The 20040-nt window shown below is 46.2% G+C and overlaps 1 protein-coding gene across 4 annotated transcripts in view; it reads right to left on the reverse strand.

The window, feature by feature from the left end:
* Nucleotides 1-14843: 14843 nt before the first annotated feature.
* Smim3 (small integral membrane protein 3) overlaps nucleotides 14844-20040 on the reverse strand; it is a 51036-nt gene continuing 45839 nt past the window's right edge. For 3 of the 4 annotated variants that reach the window (XM_021150812.2, XM_029471887.1, XM_029471888.1), the window contains one exon: nucleotides 14886-16239. In XM_021150812.2, the coding sequence (XP_021006471.1) occupies nucleotides 16050-16239 (190 nt within the window). In that variant the 3' untranslated portion in view covers nucleotides 14886-16049. Of the gene's footprint in view, nucleotides 16240-20040 lie in introns of all 4 variants that reach the window. The other variant, XM_021150813.1, reaches the window with a different exon arrangement.

Here is a 20040-nt window from a genome sequence, read left to right on the forward strand (position 1 = left end):
GGAGAGGGAGAGGGAGAGGGAGAGGGAGAGGGAGGAGAGGGAGAGGTGAAAATGGAGAAAGAAAAGAAAGGGGGAAATCCCTTATGTAACCTATCCCTGAAACAAGAAAATAGACTTGTCTCACTGCAACAGTCTCCAAAGGTCATTCTGTCCATAATCATGGCCGTCTGAACCCCACTTCTCTGCCTCTACCCCCTTTCTCCCCTCAGGCTGGTAGCCAATAGCCTTTAGGTAAAAAGGGAGGGCATAGGTGATCCCCAGCTGGCATAACTGTTTGGGAGAAGATGTGTTCCTGTTGGAGAGGAGATGAATGGGGGAGATGGGGAGGACTCTGTGTGTGCAACACAGTGTACCAGCAAACAGTAGGGTGAGGTCAGATGGATCATCTAACCAACCAGAAAAAAATGACCAAAATTACAGAATTCAGCAAATCTCTCTCAACAGTTATCTTAAATGGAAATGGCCTGAATTCACCAGTAAAAAGATGTAAAGTGGCTATCTTCCAGTATCCAAGAAATACTTCCCAGTAACAAAGATATCCACAGACTGAGGGTCACTTACAGATCCATATCTACAGATAATGATTCACCATTATCACCCAAGACATACTAGATTCTGCAAATTTGAACTTTTTAAATGTTCCATAAAACTTTAAACATTAAATCATCAGTGTTCTAAAAAAGTAGTATGAGATATGAGTACTTACACTGTCTCACCCACTGAGCATAAGCAAAAGCCCTGACGGATGCAAAAGCCCTGACAGATGCACAGAGCAGTTGACTGAGGCCTCTGAAAGACCGTAACAATGGAGTGCCCAGCCTTAAACAGGACACCTATACCATACCTCCTCCACCCACAAGGCTCAGGGAGCACTACAAAGCAGAGACAGGAAAACTGTGAGAGCCAGAGCTCAGGGAAGCTGTGGTTGCTGGGAAAAGCCCCACAAATACAGCACAAAGAGGGAAAGGGCTCCTGTAGCCACACCCATAGGTGAGGAACCACGGGTGGTTGTTGAATGCTGAGGGAGGAAGGGTCAGTTTTCTTCACTGGGAGGGGCCATGTGGTTGCCCATGTTCCAATGAATGGTATCTTCACCCATGGTCACATGGGCAGCACTAGTATGTCCTAGTGGGCTATTTGTCTCCCCAACATGACAGCCCAGATATGAGCTAAGAAAGGATGACCAATGAACATGCCAAACTGGACAGGAAAGAGCCTGTGAGGACTCAACCCAAAGAGTTATAGGCAAATGAGGAAAGTTAAGAACTACTGTGTGTCCCGTACCAAACGGTCAGCCCTGAAAACATACATGCAAGTAACATTAAACAGACTAAACAGGTTATGTTTAGGAATGTGCATGCGTGTGTGTGTGTGTGTGTGTGTGTGTGTGTGTGTGCAATAGCACTTAGTGAAAGAAGAGATCTTAAATTTGAAGAAGAGTGGAGAGAGGTGTGCAGAAGGGCTTGGAGGGAGGAAAGGAAAGAGTAGTGTAGTAATTAAATTATGATCTCAAAAGGAAGGAAGGAAGGAAGGAAGGAAGGAAGGAAGGAAGGAAGGAAGGAAGGAAGGAAGGAAGGAAGGAAGGAAGGAAGGAAGGAAGGAGAGAAGGAGGGAGGGAGGGAAGGAGGGAGGGAGAGAGAAAAGGAAAAGAAAAAGGAAAAGGAAAAGGAAAAGGAAAAGGAAAAGGAAAAGGAAAGGAAAGACCTGTACTTACATGTCCATACCCACACAGAGACAAAGACAACTGTAAAATAATAAAAAAAAAATAAATAAATCTTCTTTTAAAGATCAAGAGAGATGGCTCAACATTTAAGAGCACACACTTCTCTTCCAGAGGCCCTGAGTTCAGGTTCCAGCACCCACATTGAGCAGTTCACAACTTACCTAAGTTTCAGGGGTTTCCAAAGTCTCTGTCCTTCCCAAGCACCTGCACCCAAATGCCCACACACACATATGGGGGTACAGGCACACACACAATCTTAATATTAATAAAAATAAAACTTAAAAGCAAAAGAGAAGAAGACATAAATTTGGAAGGGATAGGAGGAAGCAGGAGTTGGAGAGGGTAGATATTATTTAAATACATCATATTCCTGTGTTAAATTACCAAAGAGTAAATTTCTAATGTTTAAAAGGGAGAATAACAGTGAATTAGAGGAGGGAGACAGCACAGTACCGCTGTTTAATAAGTTTCCTTTGTTTTCCCTCCAGTCTGGGTATTATGCATGTTTCTTTTTTTTCTCCAATCTGTTATCACTCTGAACTCTATCAAAGATGGCCTGAATGCCTGAGGTTTGCTGGCAATGTTCTAACAGAAACCCTTTATTTTGCTCCAAAAACCAGGACAGGAAGTGCCTCCGGGTTAGACAGAGCAAGTAGTTTTTAATTCTTTCTCCACCCCAGCCCATGGGACGGAAGCCATGGGAGCAAGCAGTGTCTATCTCTGACTGGAGAACTGTGATACTAAGATTGGAAGTATCCGGTATCCCAGGTTTTCCCTCCCTGTATCCCTCTGTATCCCTCTGTGTCCCTCTGTGTCCCTCTGTGTCCCCATTGCCTGGTAACTACGTTAGGATGCTTAATCTTTAAGAAAAGGGAAATCGGGCAAAAGAAGGTGTCTGGGAGTCATCTGTGAAAAGGAAGCTGAAGGAAGCATTTCCAGGAAGTTGTCTAGGGACAGCAGGGCTCAGCCACAAGTTAAGATGAACCGACTTTTTCCATAAACGGGATGTAAACATATGTAAAGGCAGCTAGCCGCACTGGTATATGCTGTCCACTAGATGGAGCAAGTTGGAACTCCCTTCGACTAGCACAGCCAGGGCATGGGAAATTGGAACCATGGCTAACCCACCAGGTCAAAAAGAAATTAATGTCCTCCATAGGTGCATTGTAATCAAAACGTCCAGAACACCCTTCAAAACTGCCATTCACACAAAGAAATAACAAGGGTAATCAAAGCATCTCACAGAGAAAAAGAGAATTAACAGACCTTACAAAATTTGCTTTAAAAAAAAAAGTTGATAAAATGAAAGAGATGCTCCTGACTTAGAGAAAATATTTGCAAGTTAAGAATCAGACCTTGGGCTGGAGAGATGGCTCAGCGGTTAAGAGCACTGACTGTTCTTCTGAAGGTCCTGAACTCAAATCCCAGCAACCACATGGTGGCTCACAACCACCCGTATCTGACACCCTCTTCTGGAGTGTCTGAAGACAGCTACGGTGTACTTACATATAATAAATAAATAAATCTTAAAAAAAAAAAAAAAGAATCCGACCTTATGAAGAACATATAAAGATTTCCTAAAACTCAATAATAAGAAAGCAAGCAACTCAATTTTATAAAGGGGGCTAAATCTCCAATAGATATAGTACCAACAAGAAACACCAGGGTTAGATGGGCACTTGACAAGACAGTCAACATCAGGGGAATTCAAACTAAAAATTCACATCTACTAGAATGGGGAAGGGGTCTAAATGTGATTTAAGACACTTAGCAAGTGTAACTTTGCCTCATGCAATGGGAATGCTCCTCTCAGGAATTAGCTGCTCAAGCTCGGGTAAATAAATATTCCACATTAAGCAGCATTCCTTGGGGCTAGTGAGGTGGCTCAGACAGCAAAGGCACTTGCTGCCAAACTTGACGATCTGAGTTGTTATCTCTGGGAGCTACAAGGTAAGGAGAGAACTCGTTCCAGCAGGTTGTCCTCTCACCTTTGCCTATGTGTATAATTGTGAGCCTGGGTATCAGAGGTTTTCCACGGAGATCTCTGTCCAGGCCTGGTGTGAGGGTTTCAGCGAAGAGAAGCGAGTGCAGGTAGGGAGACAAAGTCTCTGCCATGCCTTCCAGGTCACTCAGTAACTCCTAACTCCGAGCCACCCTGAACTGAGTCGGGTTGGACTGGACCAATGAGAAGCCGACTGACTATGCAGTGAGGAGTGGGGCGGGATCTCAGATGGCTCTTCGGGAGAGAAGATCTCTTGCCAAGTGTTACATACAGCTCTTGGAACAAAAGACTCAGATGAAGGAGTAGTTCTTGCTCACCTTTAATTCCCTAGATGGATTTATATACAGTTCTGGGGGGAGTGGGGGGTCAGGGTTCGACAGCAGGTACCTCTCATTGGCTTGGACTGAGAGTTTGAGGAAAACCTTATTTGCATGTGGGAAGGCTTGGTGCTGTTCCTACGTGACTGATAGCCACATGCCTCTCCTTTGGGGGCTGTGAGGCTGTAACTTCGACAGGAGCCAGGGGTCCAGGAGACATGATCGAACGCCTTCCATCCCATGTAGGTGGAAATTATCACCCACCGGGTCCCACCGGGGTTCAAGACCTAAGCTCAACTGGAGACGGGGCTGTCTGTGTGTAGCCCGTTGCCCCACAGATCCCCTTTTCCTTTTATAAAGGAGAGGTGTCACGAGAATAACTGTCTCCTATGTCAGGAACAGTTGGATACTGAACCAAGACCTGATTGGTAGTGATTTTTGCACTGCTACTCATCTGCTGCTTTAGAAACTGAATGAGACAGGGTGCCAAGAGAAGTAAGGCTCCAATGGCTAGTATGGGGCCAAGGAGAGGAAGAACCCATGCTACCAAGGGGTTAGAGTACCAAGGGGTAGGGGTGTTGGGAGTATAGCATGCCCAGAGGTTCCCCCTGAGTTCTTTGAGCATTTGTACATCTTGTTCTACCAGCCCAGATTCGTTGACATAAAAGCAACATTTCTCCCCCAGCAAAATACAAGTCCCTCCCTGTTCAGCAGTCAGTAAGTCCAGGGCTCTCCAGCTTTGGAGCACAGCTCCTGCTAAGGAGGCGTTGAAGAGATTCTGACGTTGAAGTGATTCAAGGCTGTCTGTAGTGGAAGCCATTGCCTGGTCAAGCTTGTCTTGGAAGTCACTGGCCAGATGCTGTGTTTGGACAAGGGCTGCTCCAGCAGTTCCTGTTGCACCGAGTGAGACAGCAAGGCCTAGTCCAATGAGCAGAGGGATGACGATCTCTCTCTCTCTCTCTCTCTCTCTCTCTCTCTCTCTCTCTCTCTCTCTCTCTCTCTCTTCTTTTGGCTTTCTCCCATCTGCAAGGTGAGTTCTTCAAGTTCGTGGAGATAAACCTGGGGGACAATTATCACGGGGGTGCAGGAGCCTTGAAAAGGGGGGTTAATACAGGCACCTGTAATGCTTTTGCACCAGAGTAAGGCAGGAGGGTTAACACATATGGATTTGGTGATGGTGATATCACAGGCACATGTAAGATGGGATTTACAAGGCAAAGGGGGGTATGTCAAAAAGAGGAATGTCCTATGCTTTCCTCGTGGGTAGGGTTCCATGGAGGTCATGAAGGGAAATGTTAATGGGAACAGCTACTAATAATGGTCAGGAGAGAGAAGCACAGAAAAAGCATTGGGAGGAGTTGGGGTGGGTTGTTAAGGGAAGTAAGTAGGTCAGCTGCGTATTGGATGTACTGTAGCCAGGAGAGGGTAGCTAGCAGCTCCTTCTGAGACTGATTTTCCTGTTGGATAATATTAGCATAGGTAAAGGCTGATTTGGAGGCAGGAACAAGCTCACGGGAGATGTATAGGTCACCTACTGAATATTTGGCATAGCCATTTGGCATCATCCATGACTCTGGTCCACCAACATTCATCTCATGGATCACTGATGGAAAGCTAAAAATGAGTTTTAAGGTTGGTGAACATTGTGCAGCCATGACTGGTGGATTCCATTCTGCAGCTCCAGTATCTGCAACCTCCATATGTGGAGACCTGCTGGAGACATTCACCTGTGTTTCAGTAAGGAAAGCAGAGAAAAGGGCTGGGCGGAGTGGAGATGGAATCTGGGTATAGAGGGATCTCAATCCTGGTTCGATATTTGTCTTAGTCAGGGTTTCTATTCCTGCACAAACATCATGACCAAGAAGCAAGTTGGAGAGGAAAGGGTTTATTTGGCTTACACTTCCATACTGCTGTTCATCACCAAAGGAAGTCAGGACTGGAACTCAAGCAGGTCAGAAAGCAGGAGCTGATGCAGAGGAAATGGAGGGATGTTCTTTACTGGCTTGCCTTCCCTGGCTTGCTCAGCCTGCTCTCTTATAGAACCCAAGACTACCAGCCCAGGGATGGTCCCACCCACAAGGGGCCTTTCCCCCTTGATCACTAATTGAGAAAATGCCTTACAGTTGGATCTCATGGAGGCATTTCCTCAANTGAAGCTCCTTTCTCTGTGATAACTCCAGCTGTGTCAAGTTGACACAAAACTAGCCAGTACAATATCCTTCTAGTGGACAGTCCTGGGTCCCTATAACTTTGTTGTGTCCATTGTAGGCTTCTTAGCATAGAATCTCCAATGGTAGGTGTTGGGAAGGCTTAGGAGAGGCTGGGCAGCAGTAGAGTTAGCATAAAGAGTGACAAAAAACAGCCAAGATAATAGAGGAGAGGGGAGCTTGTGGAGGGCACATAGCCTGGTCAACAGTCACCAGGTCATGGATGTCCTTCCAGATCTTGTTATCCTTCTGGGTGTGGTGTTTCCTCTGCCTCCTCCCCACCCCCTTCTTCTGCCTTTGATCTGCCAGTGAGAGGTGGACCATCTTCTTGGTCAGTGAGATGGTGTCGGACATTTCTGGCAGAAACCCAGATAGGCTTAGGCTGGTCCTGTGGAAAGACACAAGCAAAACCCCTCCCGGTTGCAAGGAAGGGGTCTGGTCCCTTCCAAATTCCGTCCAAAGGATCTCTCCATCATACTAGAATGGGGGGGGGGGGGCAGGTAGAGGGTAATTTTGGTGTGTGCCAATGGAGATGGGAGGATGTTTGGAGGTTTTGTAGATGTTAAATATGTTTAGGGTTGTCAGATCCATCATTAATTGTACATTAGGGGGGTAGGTGGTTGCCTTTTGTTTCAGGAGTTGGGCTTTTAGGGTTTGATGAGTTCTTTCTATTATTCCTTGGCCAAGGGGGTTGTATGATGGGCAATTTTCCAGTGTGTGCAGAAGGTTTTGAATTGAGAGCTAGTGAAGGCTGGGTCATTATCAGTTTTTATCTGTTGAGGAATGCCCATGGCAAAGGTGGAGAGCATATGCTGAATCAATCTTTTGAGTTTTCACAGGTTTGGGCTGTAGTCCATATTAAATGCAAGTATGTATCTATGGTGACAAAAACATATATCTGTCTACCGAATTGGGGAATATGGGTGACATCAATTTGCCATAAGGCATTGGACTTAAGGCCTAGGGAGTTGGTGCCCATCATTTGTAAAGCTCAGTGGTAATGAGGGATGCACAAGAGGAGCATATCTTTATTATCCACTGGAGCTGAGCAAGAGGGATGTGGGGGAAGCAGGCATGAAGCCCCTTTAGATTTGTGTGTGTGTGTGTGTGTGTGTGTGTGTGTGTGTGTGTGTGTGCGCGCGTGCGTGAATGGAATTGATCTGCTTGTTCGTGGAGGTCATAAATGTCCCTGTCGAGGCAGTTTGGTCAGCAAGTGCATTTCCCTCAGATATAGGACCTGGCAGGGGACTATGAGATTGGACATGCTGGATGTTGATGGGGAGTCTTTTTCCTGTAGGAGGGTGGAGTCCTGTATGAGTAGAGGGGAAAGTGGTTTATCATCTAGTTTGATCTTGACAACCAGAGGAGCAAACTAACAGCATATACACTGTCTGAAAAGAGGTTAAGGGGGCCCTTGACTTCTTTTAGAGCTAAATAGATGACATATAATTCTTTATATTGGGGGGAGTTACTGGGTACCTCTTTGAATCGGAGGATAGGGGGTTCATTCTCAGGGAAGTAGTATATTACTGCTGCAGCCCCCTTTTTCCCCCATCAGTAAATATTGAGAGATGCTCCTGCTATGGGCCCTTTTGAGAATAGTTTGGGGGGCAGCCATCACAGCAGAGGGAGGGCAGAGGCCCATTTCTCGTCAGGATGGTTGTCAATTTGTCCTGGGAATCCTATTAAGCTGATAGCAAAGCGGGAGTGATTTTTGATTAGCCACTGAATATCAGAGAGGGAGAAGGGGGATGACAAGAATGTCAGGTTTTTTCCCTAGGGTTTGCAGGGCTCTATCCCTGCCATTTTTAATCATGCTAGTGAGCTCATCTACTTCATTTAAAATTTGGGGTGCACCACCCATCTGGGTGTGGAGCCACTCCAGCACCCCCTGAGGTTGGTAAAGGACTCCCACAAGTGTAAGTGAAGAGTTAAAGATGAGGAGCTGTATAGGTTTTGTTTCGTCATACCTAGCAAGAGCCATATCTTTTAGGGCTGCATTGACAGAATTTAGAGTTTGGACTGCCTCTGGGGACAGTGTTCTCAGGGAGGAGAGACCTTTGTCTCCTTTCAGGAGGTTAAAGAGGGGTTGAAAGGTGCTTGTAGGAAGGGAGAGCCATGGCTGAAGCAAATTGAGGTTGCCCAGAAAGCTCTGGAGGGAGGCAAGAGTTAAATTTTAAGGGAAGGCAAGGGTGGGTTTGAGGGGACATATTGAGGTAAGGAAAATCTCTGTTCCTAAAAATGCAATGGGCAGAATTAGTTGGATTTGTGAGGGACTATTTTGAATTGTAGGACAGATAGGGAGGGTATTAGCTGGTCCTTAAGTTAGGAGGAGGAGGTGGAAGAGTCTCCCCAAACTAAAATATCGTCCATGTAATGATAGATATTGAGTCCTTTGTCTAAATAGGGTTTCAATGCAGTGGCTACAGCCTCCTGACAAATGGTTAGACTGTTAGCCATTCCCTGCGGGAGAACAGTCCATTCATATCATGAGGCTGGACCAGAGTTGTTAATGGGGGTTATTGAGAATGCAAAGCATTTGCAGTCTCAGGGGTGGAAGGGGATGGAAAAAAGCAGTCTTTTATGTCTATTGCTAATAGGGGAACATTAGTAGGGATGGCTGAGATATGGCGTAGCCCTCTTTGTGGGGAGCCCCAGACTCTCATGGTTTTGTTAATTGCCCTCAGATCTTGTAATAATCTCTGTCCCTCTGAGCTCTTTTTTATAGCAAACACAGGGGTGTTCCATGGACTATGAGAGGGGCGGAGGTGTTGCAGCAACAGCTGTTCTTCTACCAGCTGTGTGAGGGCTCTGAGCTTCTCCCTTGATAGAGGCCACTGTGGGACCCAGATGGCTTCATTAGAAAGCCAATCAAGGCAGGGAATACTAAATCTGACAGTGGCCCCTAGAATTGGGGGTGATTTGGAGGAGAGGTCTTAGGGTCTCCTTCAGTATTATCTTCTAATGTAATGTGGTCTCTTTCTGGTTGGGTTGGTAAGTCTTACACCTCTAAGGCTTGTAAAATATCTCTCCCTAGAAGATTGGTGGCTACTTGAGCCACCAGGGGACGTATAAAGCTGGTAGCCCCATCCAGGTCTTCCCATTTGTAAGCCTGTTTAGTGATGAATTTGTGAGAGGTACCCCCTATGCCTATGAACTGGGGCCCTTGGATCAGTTGCCAATCACGTGGGATCTCTTGCTGTCTTAAAATTGTCCTCTCTGCTCCAGTAACAATAAGGCACTTGAATCGTTCATTGTCTATCTTAATGGTTAATTTTGGATGGGAGCCTTCTGCGATGCTGAATACCCATAAGACTTCTATGGGAGTAGTTGTCCCTCTTACTGTTGGGGCTGAGGGCTGCCCCATCTGAAGTTTAAAGGCTCCAGTGGCTTACCATCCTTATCATATACAGTGGTACAATATTTCCTTCAATGGTAACCTTTTCTGCAGTGGGGGGCAGATTTTCTTACTGCAATTAGAATCTGCTATGGGGAGAGAGTTTTGTGGGCATTTATCCCTCCAATGTCCTGCCTCTCCACATTTGAAGCATATTCCTTCTGTTTTTACTGCTGCTACAAATGCCTGAGCAGCAGATGTAACCTGATCTGATACAGTTCCTATATCTCTGGTTGCCACGATCCACCTGTCATGATGCTCCTCCCGGAGACCCTAGCAAGCAAGTCTGAATTCAGAGGTCATACCTTCCCATACAATGGTTTTAAGAAGGAGGTCTCTGGCTGTGGGGGTTGGGAATTTTTCTTTCGAGGCCCATTTTGGTTCTGAGAATAAAATCAGATAGGGGTTCTCTGTGCTTTTGATGGAGAGAGAGCAGGGAGGAATCAGGGTCTTGTGACCCTGAGGGTGGAGTGAGCCTGTCCCAAGCTTGGGTTGCACAGAGGCAGACCTGCTCATAGTACCCTGCCGGCTGAGTTGCCTGCTGTGCTCCAGTGGAAAAGTCTGCCTGGCCAAAGAGTTCATTAAAGCCCCCTGGGGTGTTGCCTTTGCTCTGGTTTTGCCTGGCTTGTTGACGGCATTCATCTCGAAATAAAGCTTTCCATTCCAAAACCATTGGTCCGGGAGGGCAGAACAATAAATATCTCTCCAATCTTGGAGGGGGAGGGGGCTACTTAAGTTGGCAATATGGCTCTGTAGGAGAGATTTTGTCCAGGGTGTGTGGATGCCATCTTCCTTTACTGCCTGCCTGAGTTCATTTAAGTCTGAGACTTAGAGTGGGTACCAATGAAGGGGTTTATTTTGGCCGGGGTTGATATTAACCAGGAATGCCTGAGTGGTTTGAGTTTTTAGTTTTGTATTGGACTCCTGAGTAGCATGGGAGGCAGGGTTAGTTTTTGCAAGAGAGTCTCGAATATTACAAAGTTGTTGGGTGATAGATGGTTGGAGGTAAGGGACTATGGAGTTAGGCGGGACTTCATCTATGAGTTTTGACGGTATTTAGCTTTTACAGCTTGGAGAAAGGGGAAGGGAGATACCGCTCTCTAGTTGGATGGGGGGAGATGAAGGTGGTAGCTCCTTTATTTTTTTAATGGAGCCTTGCCTTTGAGTGGGAGAGGTAGGGGACAGAGGATCAGATGGTTTATTTAATGTTTCTTCAGAGGCATAAGGAGGCAGGGGTGGGTAGATGGATTTTATTTCTCTTATTAACTGGGTAAGGGCTATGAGATCTGAAATGGAGTGGTTTTTGGGACCTTGATCTTTGGGTTCATCTGACTGAGGGGGCTCAGGAGCTGTGTTGCTATCAGTCTGTCCTATTTTAGATGGCCCTATGCATTGCCTAATTTTACCTAAGATTGGCAAAAAAAAAAAAATCATGAGAGGGTGTTTTTCCTTCTCGGGTATCTTTGTTTTTGATGAGAGAAGCTACTCTGATCCATGAGTCCGGGCTATAAATATTATCATTAGCCATGCATGGTGCTATCTGAAGGACTTCCTCCCAAAACAAGGAGGCTTATTTTTTGGCTATCTTTATTTCTCGGTGTTTTAGTAAGGCACGTATTTCCCTAGCCTGGGGTGATTTTTTTCTAATTTTTTATTAGATATTTTCTTCATTTACATTTCAAATGCTATCCCAAAAGTCCCCTATACCCTCCTCCCTGCCCTGCTCCCCAACCCACCCACTCCTGCTTCCTGGCCCTGGCATTCACCTGTACTGGGGCATATAATCTTCGCAAGACCAAGGGCCTCTCCTTCCATTGATGGCCAACTAGGCCATCCTCTGATACATATGCAACTAGACACACAGTTCTGGTGGGTACTGGTTAGTTCATATCATTGATCCTCCTATAGGGTTACCGACCCCTTTAGCTCCTTGAGTATTTTCTCTAGCTCCTTCTTTAGGGGCCCTGTGTTCCATCCAATAGATGACTGAGAGCATCCACTTCTGTATTTTCCAGGCACTGGCATAGCCTGATATAGCTATCTCCTGGGGTGATGTTTTATGTGATGGTGAGTTGCCCATGATAGAAAAGAGGAGAAGCGCTTGTCTAATGGGAACGTTCCCTTGGCCTATTTGGCTTCCAGGGATTCTACAGAGGTCCAAAACGCTAAGCCTTCCCGCAAATTTAAGAACTGGCAGCGGCCCTGTAGCTTTTAAGTGGCTGCTGCATTACCAGGTTTTCTTTTTGTTTGGGGGGGGGGGTTGTTTGGTTTGGTTTGGTTCTGGTTTTTCAAGACAGGGTTTCTCTGTATAGCCCTAGCTGTCCTGGAACTCACTTTGTAAACCAGGATAGCCTCGAACTCAGAAATTCACCTGCCTCTGCCTCCCAAGTGCTGGGATTAAAGGCACTACTGCCCGGCTCGTTTTGTTTTAAGAAGTTAGATAGAGTCTTTGCCAACACCCGTTGCGGACTGTCGAGATTTAGACAGAGACCAGAGGGACCTTGAGCCAACACCAGAGAGTAGCTCTGGCCAGGAGGCTTCAATTGCCCCTTTAGTTTGTCTAAATCCACGCGATGGTGCTGACTGAAAGCACAGTAGGAAAAGACAGATTGTTTCTAGAGGTGTGGGGGCTCACCTTCTCGCAGTATCTGTTGGGTGCAGTCATGTCTGTTCGAGCCACACATCGGGAGCCAGATGTGGGCCTGGGTACCAGAGGTTTTCCATAGAGATCTCTGTCCAGGCCTGGTGTGAGGGTTCCAGAGAAGGGAATCGAGTGCAGGCAGGGAGACAAAGTCTCTGCCATGCCTTCCAGGTCACTCAGTAACTCCTAACTTCAAGCCACTGTGAACTGAGTCGGGTCGGACTGGGCCAACAAGAAGCCGACAATCCACTGAGGAGTGTGGCAGGACCTCGGGTTGCTCTTCGGGAGAGCCAATCTCTTCCCAAATGTTACATACAGCTCTTGGAACAAAAGATTCAGGTGAAGGAGTAGTTCTCTCACACCTTCAATTCCCTGGATGGACTTATATACGGTTCTGGGGGTGATTCAGGGTTCGACAGCAGGTACCTCTCATTGGCTTGGATTGAGAGTTTGGGGAAAACCTTATTTGCATGCGGGAAGGCTTGGTACTGTTCATATGTGGCTGATAGCCACATGCCTCTCCTGTGGGGGTTGTGGGGGCGGTAACTTCGACAGGAGCCAGGGATCCAGGAGACATGATTTAATGCCTTCCATCCCATGTAGGTGGAAATCACCACCCACTGGGTCCCACCAGAGTTCAAGACCTAAGCTCGACTGGAGACCAGGCTATCTGTGCATAGCCCATTGCCCCACATATAATGTCCGTACACATACATACATACATGCATGCATGCATACACACATGCATTCATGCATGCATACATACACAAATAAATATGTAAAAAATAAAAATGAAATGTTATATTCATATAAAACTCTACACAAAGACCTAAAGAGACAGCTCAGTGGGTAAAAGCATCCTGTGCAAGCGTGAGGACCTGAGTTCAAATCTCAAGTGTGTGTGCCTGTAACCCTGTGTACTGGGCTAGTTTTGTGTGTCAACTTGTCACAGGCTGAAGTTATCACAGAAAAAGGAGCTTCAGTTGGGGAAATGCCTCCATGAGATCCAGCTGTAAGGCATTTTCTCAATTAGTGATCAAGAGGGAAGGTCCCCTTGTGGGTGGTGCCATCTCTGGGCTGGTAGTCTTGGTTCTATAAGAGAGCAGGCTGAGCAAGCCAGGGGAAGCAAGCCAGTAAAGAACATCCCTCCATGGCCTCTGCATCAGCTCCTGCTTCCTGACCTGCTTGAGTTCCAGTCCTGACTTCCTTTGGTGATGAACAGCAATGTGGACATGTAAGCAGAATAAACCCTTTCCTTCCCAAGTGCTTCTTGGCCATGATGTTTGTGCAGAAATAGAAACCCTGACTAAGACACCCTGTGTTGGGGTGGAGGAAAGTGACAGATGGATGGCCAGCCAGCCTGTCTACAATGGAAGCACATCAGTGAGAGATGCTGTCTCGGCCAATAAGGTGGAGAATGACAGAGGACAATTACACCAAGTCCTTTCCTGCCCTCTGAATGTTCAAGCAAGGGCAAGCACACTCACATGCATGTGCCACACACATACAACACCACACACTATTTTAAAACCTCTGCACATGTAACGGCCATGGCTGCTTAACAAAGAGGAAGAATTAGGAAGCGATTCAAATGCTCATCCGTTAAGGGATGAGCAGGATGTGGCACAAACCTGAAATAGAACAGAACCATATGCATACCCAGAATAAGAATACATCCGAAAGCATATGCTCTCAGAGAAACCAGCTTCAGAGGCACACTGACACACTTCACGGTGTCACTTACCCAACATTCCACAGCGGGCAAGCATACACTGGCAGAGAACAGGTCAGTGGCTCTGAATCAGGAAAGGGGAGTCGATTTTATGAACAGAAAAAGTATAGTGTCTTGGTGTGTCAGAACTGCCCTGTACCCTGTTTGTGGTTCCAGCCGTGTCCTCTTCCTCATCGAAGCCATGGGAGGGACCATCCCTCATGGTCCCTCTACAAAGTCTGGAACCAACTCTCCTGTGCTTTCCCTGATGATGAACTGAAACTCTGAGCCAAAAGAAACCTCTCCTCCTTGGGTCAGGTTCTTTGGTGACAGTGGTGTCATAGTACCCAATAGCTGGCCCAAATGGAGCAAGATGCATTGCTTATGGCAGTCTCCCCAAAACCCCTCCTTTAACTTTTGTCTGTTTCCTACAGTGCTATCCTTAGGAAGGTTTTTTTTTTGTTGTCCCCACTTCGGCTTCCTAACAGCCTGCACAGGCCTTAGCCCATGTGACTGTATACTCCCCTCTTATCACATGAGCCTTTCAATCGCCTCACTTCCATCTCTTCCTTCTCTGCCTCTTACTGAGCATCCTCTGGACTCTAGACTTAGCATGTCACTGTGTTGTCTGGTCCTGTCAACTACAGCAGCATGTTATCCATATTTCATATCTTCCAAACCCTAACTCCAACCATAAAATCCTCCTAAAGAACTAAAGAAGACTGCCAACTGCAGTCTGAGGGAAGGACCCAGAGCTCTGTGGTCTAGTGGTTGCCTAGCATAAACGAAGCCCTGAATGGAGGATACCAGAACTGAAAACAAACAAACAAACAAACAAAATACAGTTGAGTTGAATCTTTTTATCTAAGTTCAAAGTTCAGTAGGTGTTCTTCAAAGAAAAGCTTCAGACACGCTCAGTGTGGCATTTATTGGAAACGGGATGCATACATCAATGAAGATCAGAGTAAGCAACGTCTGACATAATACCATCCCAAAATCTATGCTATCTTCTTACATAACAATAAATCCCAAGATGCCCCTGACTCCAGTATCAAAGGGTGAGCTTTAATAGTCTAGAAATATCTCTATATAAATATAAATCATAGCATCTAAAATAACCGTCGTTGTTTTAAGTCGGGTTCAAAAGCCCTGGGAAATCTCTTAAAATAATAAGTACTTCGGACAGCTGTGGGGGCTAGAAGGGCTGGGTTGTAGCTCAGTGGTGGGATCCTTTCCCAGCGTGAAGGAGGCCAAAGTTCCATCTCCGGTGCCGCAAAACAGGAATAACAAAAGTTTGAAGCTAAATGCCACAAAGCTCAGACAGGGGAAATCCTCTACTGTGGGGCACATAAAGGAGCTGAAATGCGGGGCAGAAAAACTCAGCCGCCCTGCATTTTCAACCCGGCTGAGAGTCGGCACTAACAGAGATGTGTGGCCCAGTGCTGAAAGCTGGCCATCTTGCCTGGTGCATAAGGGCAAAGCTCTCCTTCAGGAGCAGGGATTGGCTGAGACGCTTCTGAAACTTGTACTCATCTCTCTCGCCTGCCATACTCGCTCTTTCTCCCAAACTGAGAAAAATAGAAAGAGTGTCACTTGAAAACAAAAACAAAAACAAAACTCTGATTTGCTGAGGATGGAGTGCACCATTTTGCTTGGCTCGGCATGAGGGGCACTGGCCAAAGTTCCTCTTTCCCAGTCGCCCTCGCCTCCTGTACTGGCAGCACCTTCAGGGGTCTTTGGTTCTTCAAAGCTTCTCACTGCACAAGGTCTGTGTGGCTTCACTGCTCTCAAACAGCTTTTACCTCCGCTGTCACGTGGTTCCCACAACCCTGTGAGGTAGGAAGGCAGGGGTCGTGACCCACGGCTGAAAGCTAAGGAGAGCCTAGGACTCAGAGTTAGGTCCCTTGATGACATCTACACTGTGGGCCAACAGCAGAATCAAAACTAAAGCACAAATCCAGGTCCTGAGTCTCCCCGCTGTCTTTCTGAGATCAGGTTAGGGGTGAGACCCCTGCCCTTATCACACGCCATCCCGCCTTCAAGGGTCTCTCTCAGGCAGCCCCGTTGAGAACTGGGTGAGTCCGCATTCGATAGATGATGACCGCAGTGGCCGGGCACAGAAACAAGGAGGTCATAATGACAATGGTAGCCAGGATGATGAGGACTATGGCCCAGATATCCAGGATGTGCTTGGGAAGCACGGCGTCCACAGGGGACTGGGTGATAGCGTCCATGTTGGACCTGAAATGGACAGGAAAGGAAAGTCAGTTGTGTGCACCCTCTCAGCCTCCCTCCTGGGAATCAGACTTGCTGGGATCTTTAGTGGTGATGACGGTTTCATGTGCTGAGGCATCCTATTACCGACCATATGCAAAACACTTTTTTAATCTTTATTTTTATTATGTGTTTATACTCCCATGAGTGCACACACACGACTGTGCTCATATGCGTGTGTCTGCAGAGACCAAAAAAGGCTATCAGGTCCCCTGCAGCTGGCGTTATAATTGGTTATGGGCCACCTGACCTATGTGTTGTGTCCTCTGCAAGAGCATGAGGCCTCTTAACCACAGAACCACCTCTCCTGTCCCTATTCAAGGCACTTTATGTCTATTAGCTCATTCTACCCTCACATCAACCACCAACCTAATGAGAAGGGATTCCAATGACTGTTCATGTTTTGTTTCCTAGCCTTTATCTTCAGTTATTCCCATTTTATAATGGCTATCAAAGCCATGTAGATGTCACTAATTTGGCCTAGGCAATAAACCCAGATGGATGGAACTCTCATTCTTACCAGTCTGCTTCCCTCATCTATAAAACAATGATTCTTTGCTTATTCTTTTTTGGGGGTGGGGGGAGCAGAGAGCATATGTGTACAAATGTACATAATCATGTATGTTCTATGTGTGGAGGACATAGGACAACCCTGAATGTCATTCCTCTGGTGTTGCCCATCTTAATTTGGGATGGGTTTTTTTTCTCATTAATTTATTTACTTATTCATTTTACTTCCTGATCGCTGCCCCCTTCCTGACCCCCACTTCACACAGTCCCTTCCCCCATCCCCCATCCCCCCTCCCCCATCCCCCTCCCCCTCTCCCCTGAGAGGGTTACCTGCACCCCACATACTCGCCCACCCTGGTGCATCAAGTCTCTGTGGGATTAGGTGCATCCTCTCTTGGGGTGTTCTTTTTTTAAATACATGGCCATATTTTTTTTATTGGGCAAGAAGTAGAAAAGAAGCCCCTATACCGGGCCCTATTCAAGGTATCTTCTTGTCCCTCAGGTTAAGGAAGACAAGGTATTTGGTAAAATCCAGGTGACACCAGGACTTGTATACTGTGATGGGCCCCTCGCAGCCTCCATCTTGACAGAACGTAGTGTGCTATGCTCTGTATCCCTGGGGCAGAAAAAGCAGCACCTTCATTCCTGCTTCTGGAATGGTTGACAGCCACGCGGTAACAGAGAAACACAAGCAAGGAAGGTGGCACACCTGGCACTGCGGTAAAGATGGCCAACTGCACATCTGTAATCATTCTGACCGGCTCCACTCTACCAGCCTACAACTTGGTTATTGGGTTAGGGTCTCTCACTGGGACCGAGGGCTTTCAGACTCAGCTTGGCAGGCCAGCTAGCAAGCTCCAGGGATCTGCCTGCCTCTGGTTCCCTGGCTCTGGGATGACAAGCATGAGCCACCATACCCAGCTTTTACACAGATACTAGGGATTGGACTCCGGTCCTTCTGTTTGTGGCAAGCACTCTACCAAATGAGGCAGCTCCCTAGCTCTCCAGGTAAGATAACTCCCCTTTTCCCAAAGAAAATCTGCCTATGTATTTACTCCTGTGAGTTTATTGGGATATCCACCTAAGCACAGGAATGGAGATTTGACATAGGGGTGGCATAGCAAATCTTCAGAGCCACATTTGGGGGTATGCAAGTGATCCAGACTGGTCCACCAAATTCTTCTCCAGTACTTTTATGCCCAAGCTCTTGGGAAAGGGCCAGGGTGGCTACACTGAAAGGCTGTATATCTGGAAAGGGCAAGGCTGCTTTGTTCACAGGTAGAACATCTGTCTTAGAGTTAAACACAGGTACAGCCTTGGTAGTAATCACCTGATATCACTTGATAGTGAGCGCCTAAACCCTGCCAAGTCTAACGCCATCTGCAACCCTAGACATGCCAAGCATACGAGCCAGTAATTTCTAGATTCTGCTTAAACCAAAGTCCATTTGACATCCCTTTCAGTTTAAAAAAGAAAACGCTTAACATCTCTATACCAGATGATAAGGCAAAAAAGATCAGGAGTTTGAGACCAGCCTGGGCTACATTAGCAAGACCCTGTCAAAAATAAATAAATAACTGAATTCAGATGGATAAGGATACTACTCAGTTGTTCTCAGACTTGGTTCATAATGTTCTTAGTGTCTTGGTAGTTTTTCTTTTTGTCCCAAAGCATAGCAGGCCAAAGAAGTATCTTGCAGTTCCATGTACTAAGTAGTTAGGCTCAAACAATTTAATAAGTATTTCTGTCCTAACAAGTTATTGTGTGTGTGTACCTGTGGAGCACTGTGCATGGGTATGGGTATGTGCCTATGAGTGCAGGTGCCCTCAGGTGCCAGAGGTGTGGAATCATCCTGGATGTTGGTTCAGGGAATTAAACTCTGGTCCTCTGGAAGATCAGTATGTGATCAACGGCTGAGCCATCTCTCTAGCCCCCGTGAGACTTTTTCAACTTTTGGATATAACTAGACAGGCATCTTCTCCTAGTCTACATTAATTTTTGTCCAATACTAACAATACCAAGGCAACCATCAAAAACAGCTGCATGAAATACTATTCCCAAAGACAATGTAGTAAGTTAAATGTCTGAGAGATTCCGAGCATACTATTTCTGTCAAAACATGTTAATGATAAGGAAAGGAGGGCAACAATTGACCACCGTGACCTCGTGGGGCTTCAGCAGTGGAAACTTAGGAGAATAACAGCCTACAGAATGGGGGAAAACCCTTGCTGGCATGAATTTGACAAAGGGTTAATATCTAGAATACATAAAGAACTGAAGAAAAGTAAACATCAAGAAAACACTTAGTAAGTCAGAAACGGCCTGTGGGACTGGACAAAGTTCTTAAAGGGAAAGTATGATAGCCAATAAATATTTTTAAGTGGTAAATATCAGTACGCATCAGGGAAGGACAAACTATCTCTACTTTGGGATGCCTTCCTTCTTATCCCAGTTAGAACAGCTATTGTGGGGAGGGATAGAGAGGTGTGGAGGGGGAGAGGGAGGGGGAGGGAGAGCCAATGCTGGGAGGATGAGGACATGTGGGAGAGTCCTTACTCACTGTTGGTAGGAGTCTAAACTTGTGTGGCCACCATGGAAACCAGCCTTGAGGCTTTTACAACAGATGATAGATAGATAGATAGATAGATAGATAGATAGATAGATAGATAGATACATACATACATACATACATACATACATACATACATTGATTCATTCATTCATTCATTCATTCATTCATACATGCTGGGGCTGGAGATATGGCTCAGCGGTTAAGGCACTGACTGTTCTTCTAGAGGTCCTGAGTTCAAATCCCAGGAACCACATGGTGGCTCACAACCATCTGTAATGAGATCCGATGCCCTCTACGGGTGTGTCTGAGGACAGCTACAGTGTACTCATATAAATACAAATAAATCTGTTTTTAAAAAGATTCATACATACCTAGATACATATATATAAAGATACATAGATAGATACATAGACAGACAGATAAGAGGCAAATTAAAGGATTAAGGTGCAAATAAATAAATAGAGACCAGCTTGATCTACATAACGCACCCAGGCCAGCCAGTGATACACAGTGATATGCTGTCAGAAAATAAACAAGGTAAACGTAATAATCTNACTAACAGAAACCAAGACCACTCACCATCATCAGAACCCAGCACTCCCACTTCGCCCAGTCCAGGGCAGCCCAACACACCAGAAAAGCTAGACACGGATCTAAAAGCATATCTCATGATGATGGTAGAGGAC

This window comes from Mus caroli, chromosome 18, assembly GCF_900094665.2.
Source record: "Mus caroli chromosome 18, CAROLI_EIJ_v1.1, whole genome shotgun sequence".
Classification (NCBI taxonomy): Eukaryota; Metazoa; Chordata; class Mammalia; order Rodentia; family Muridae; genus Mus; species Mus caroli.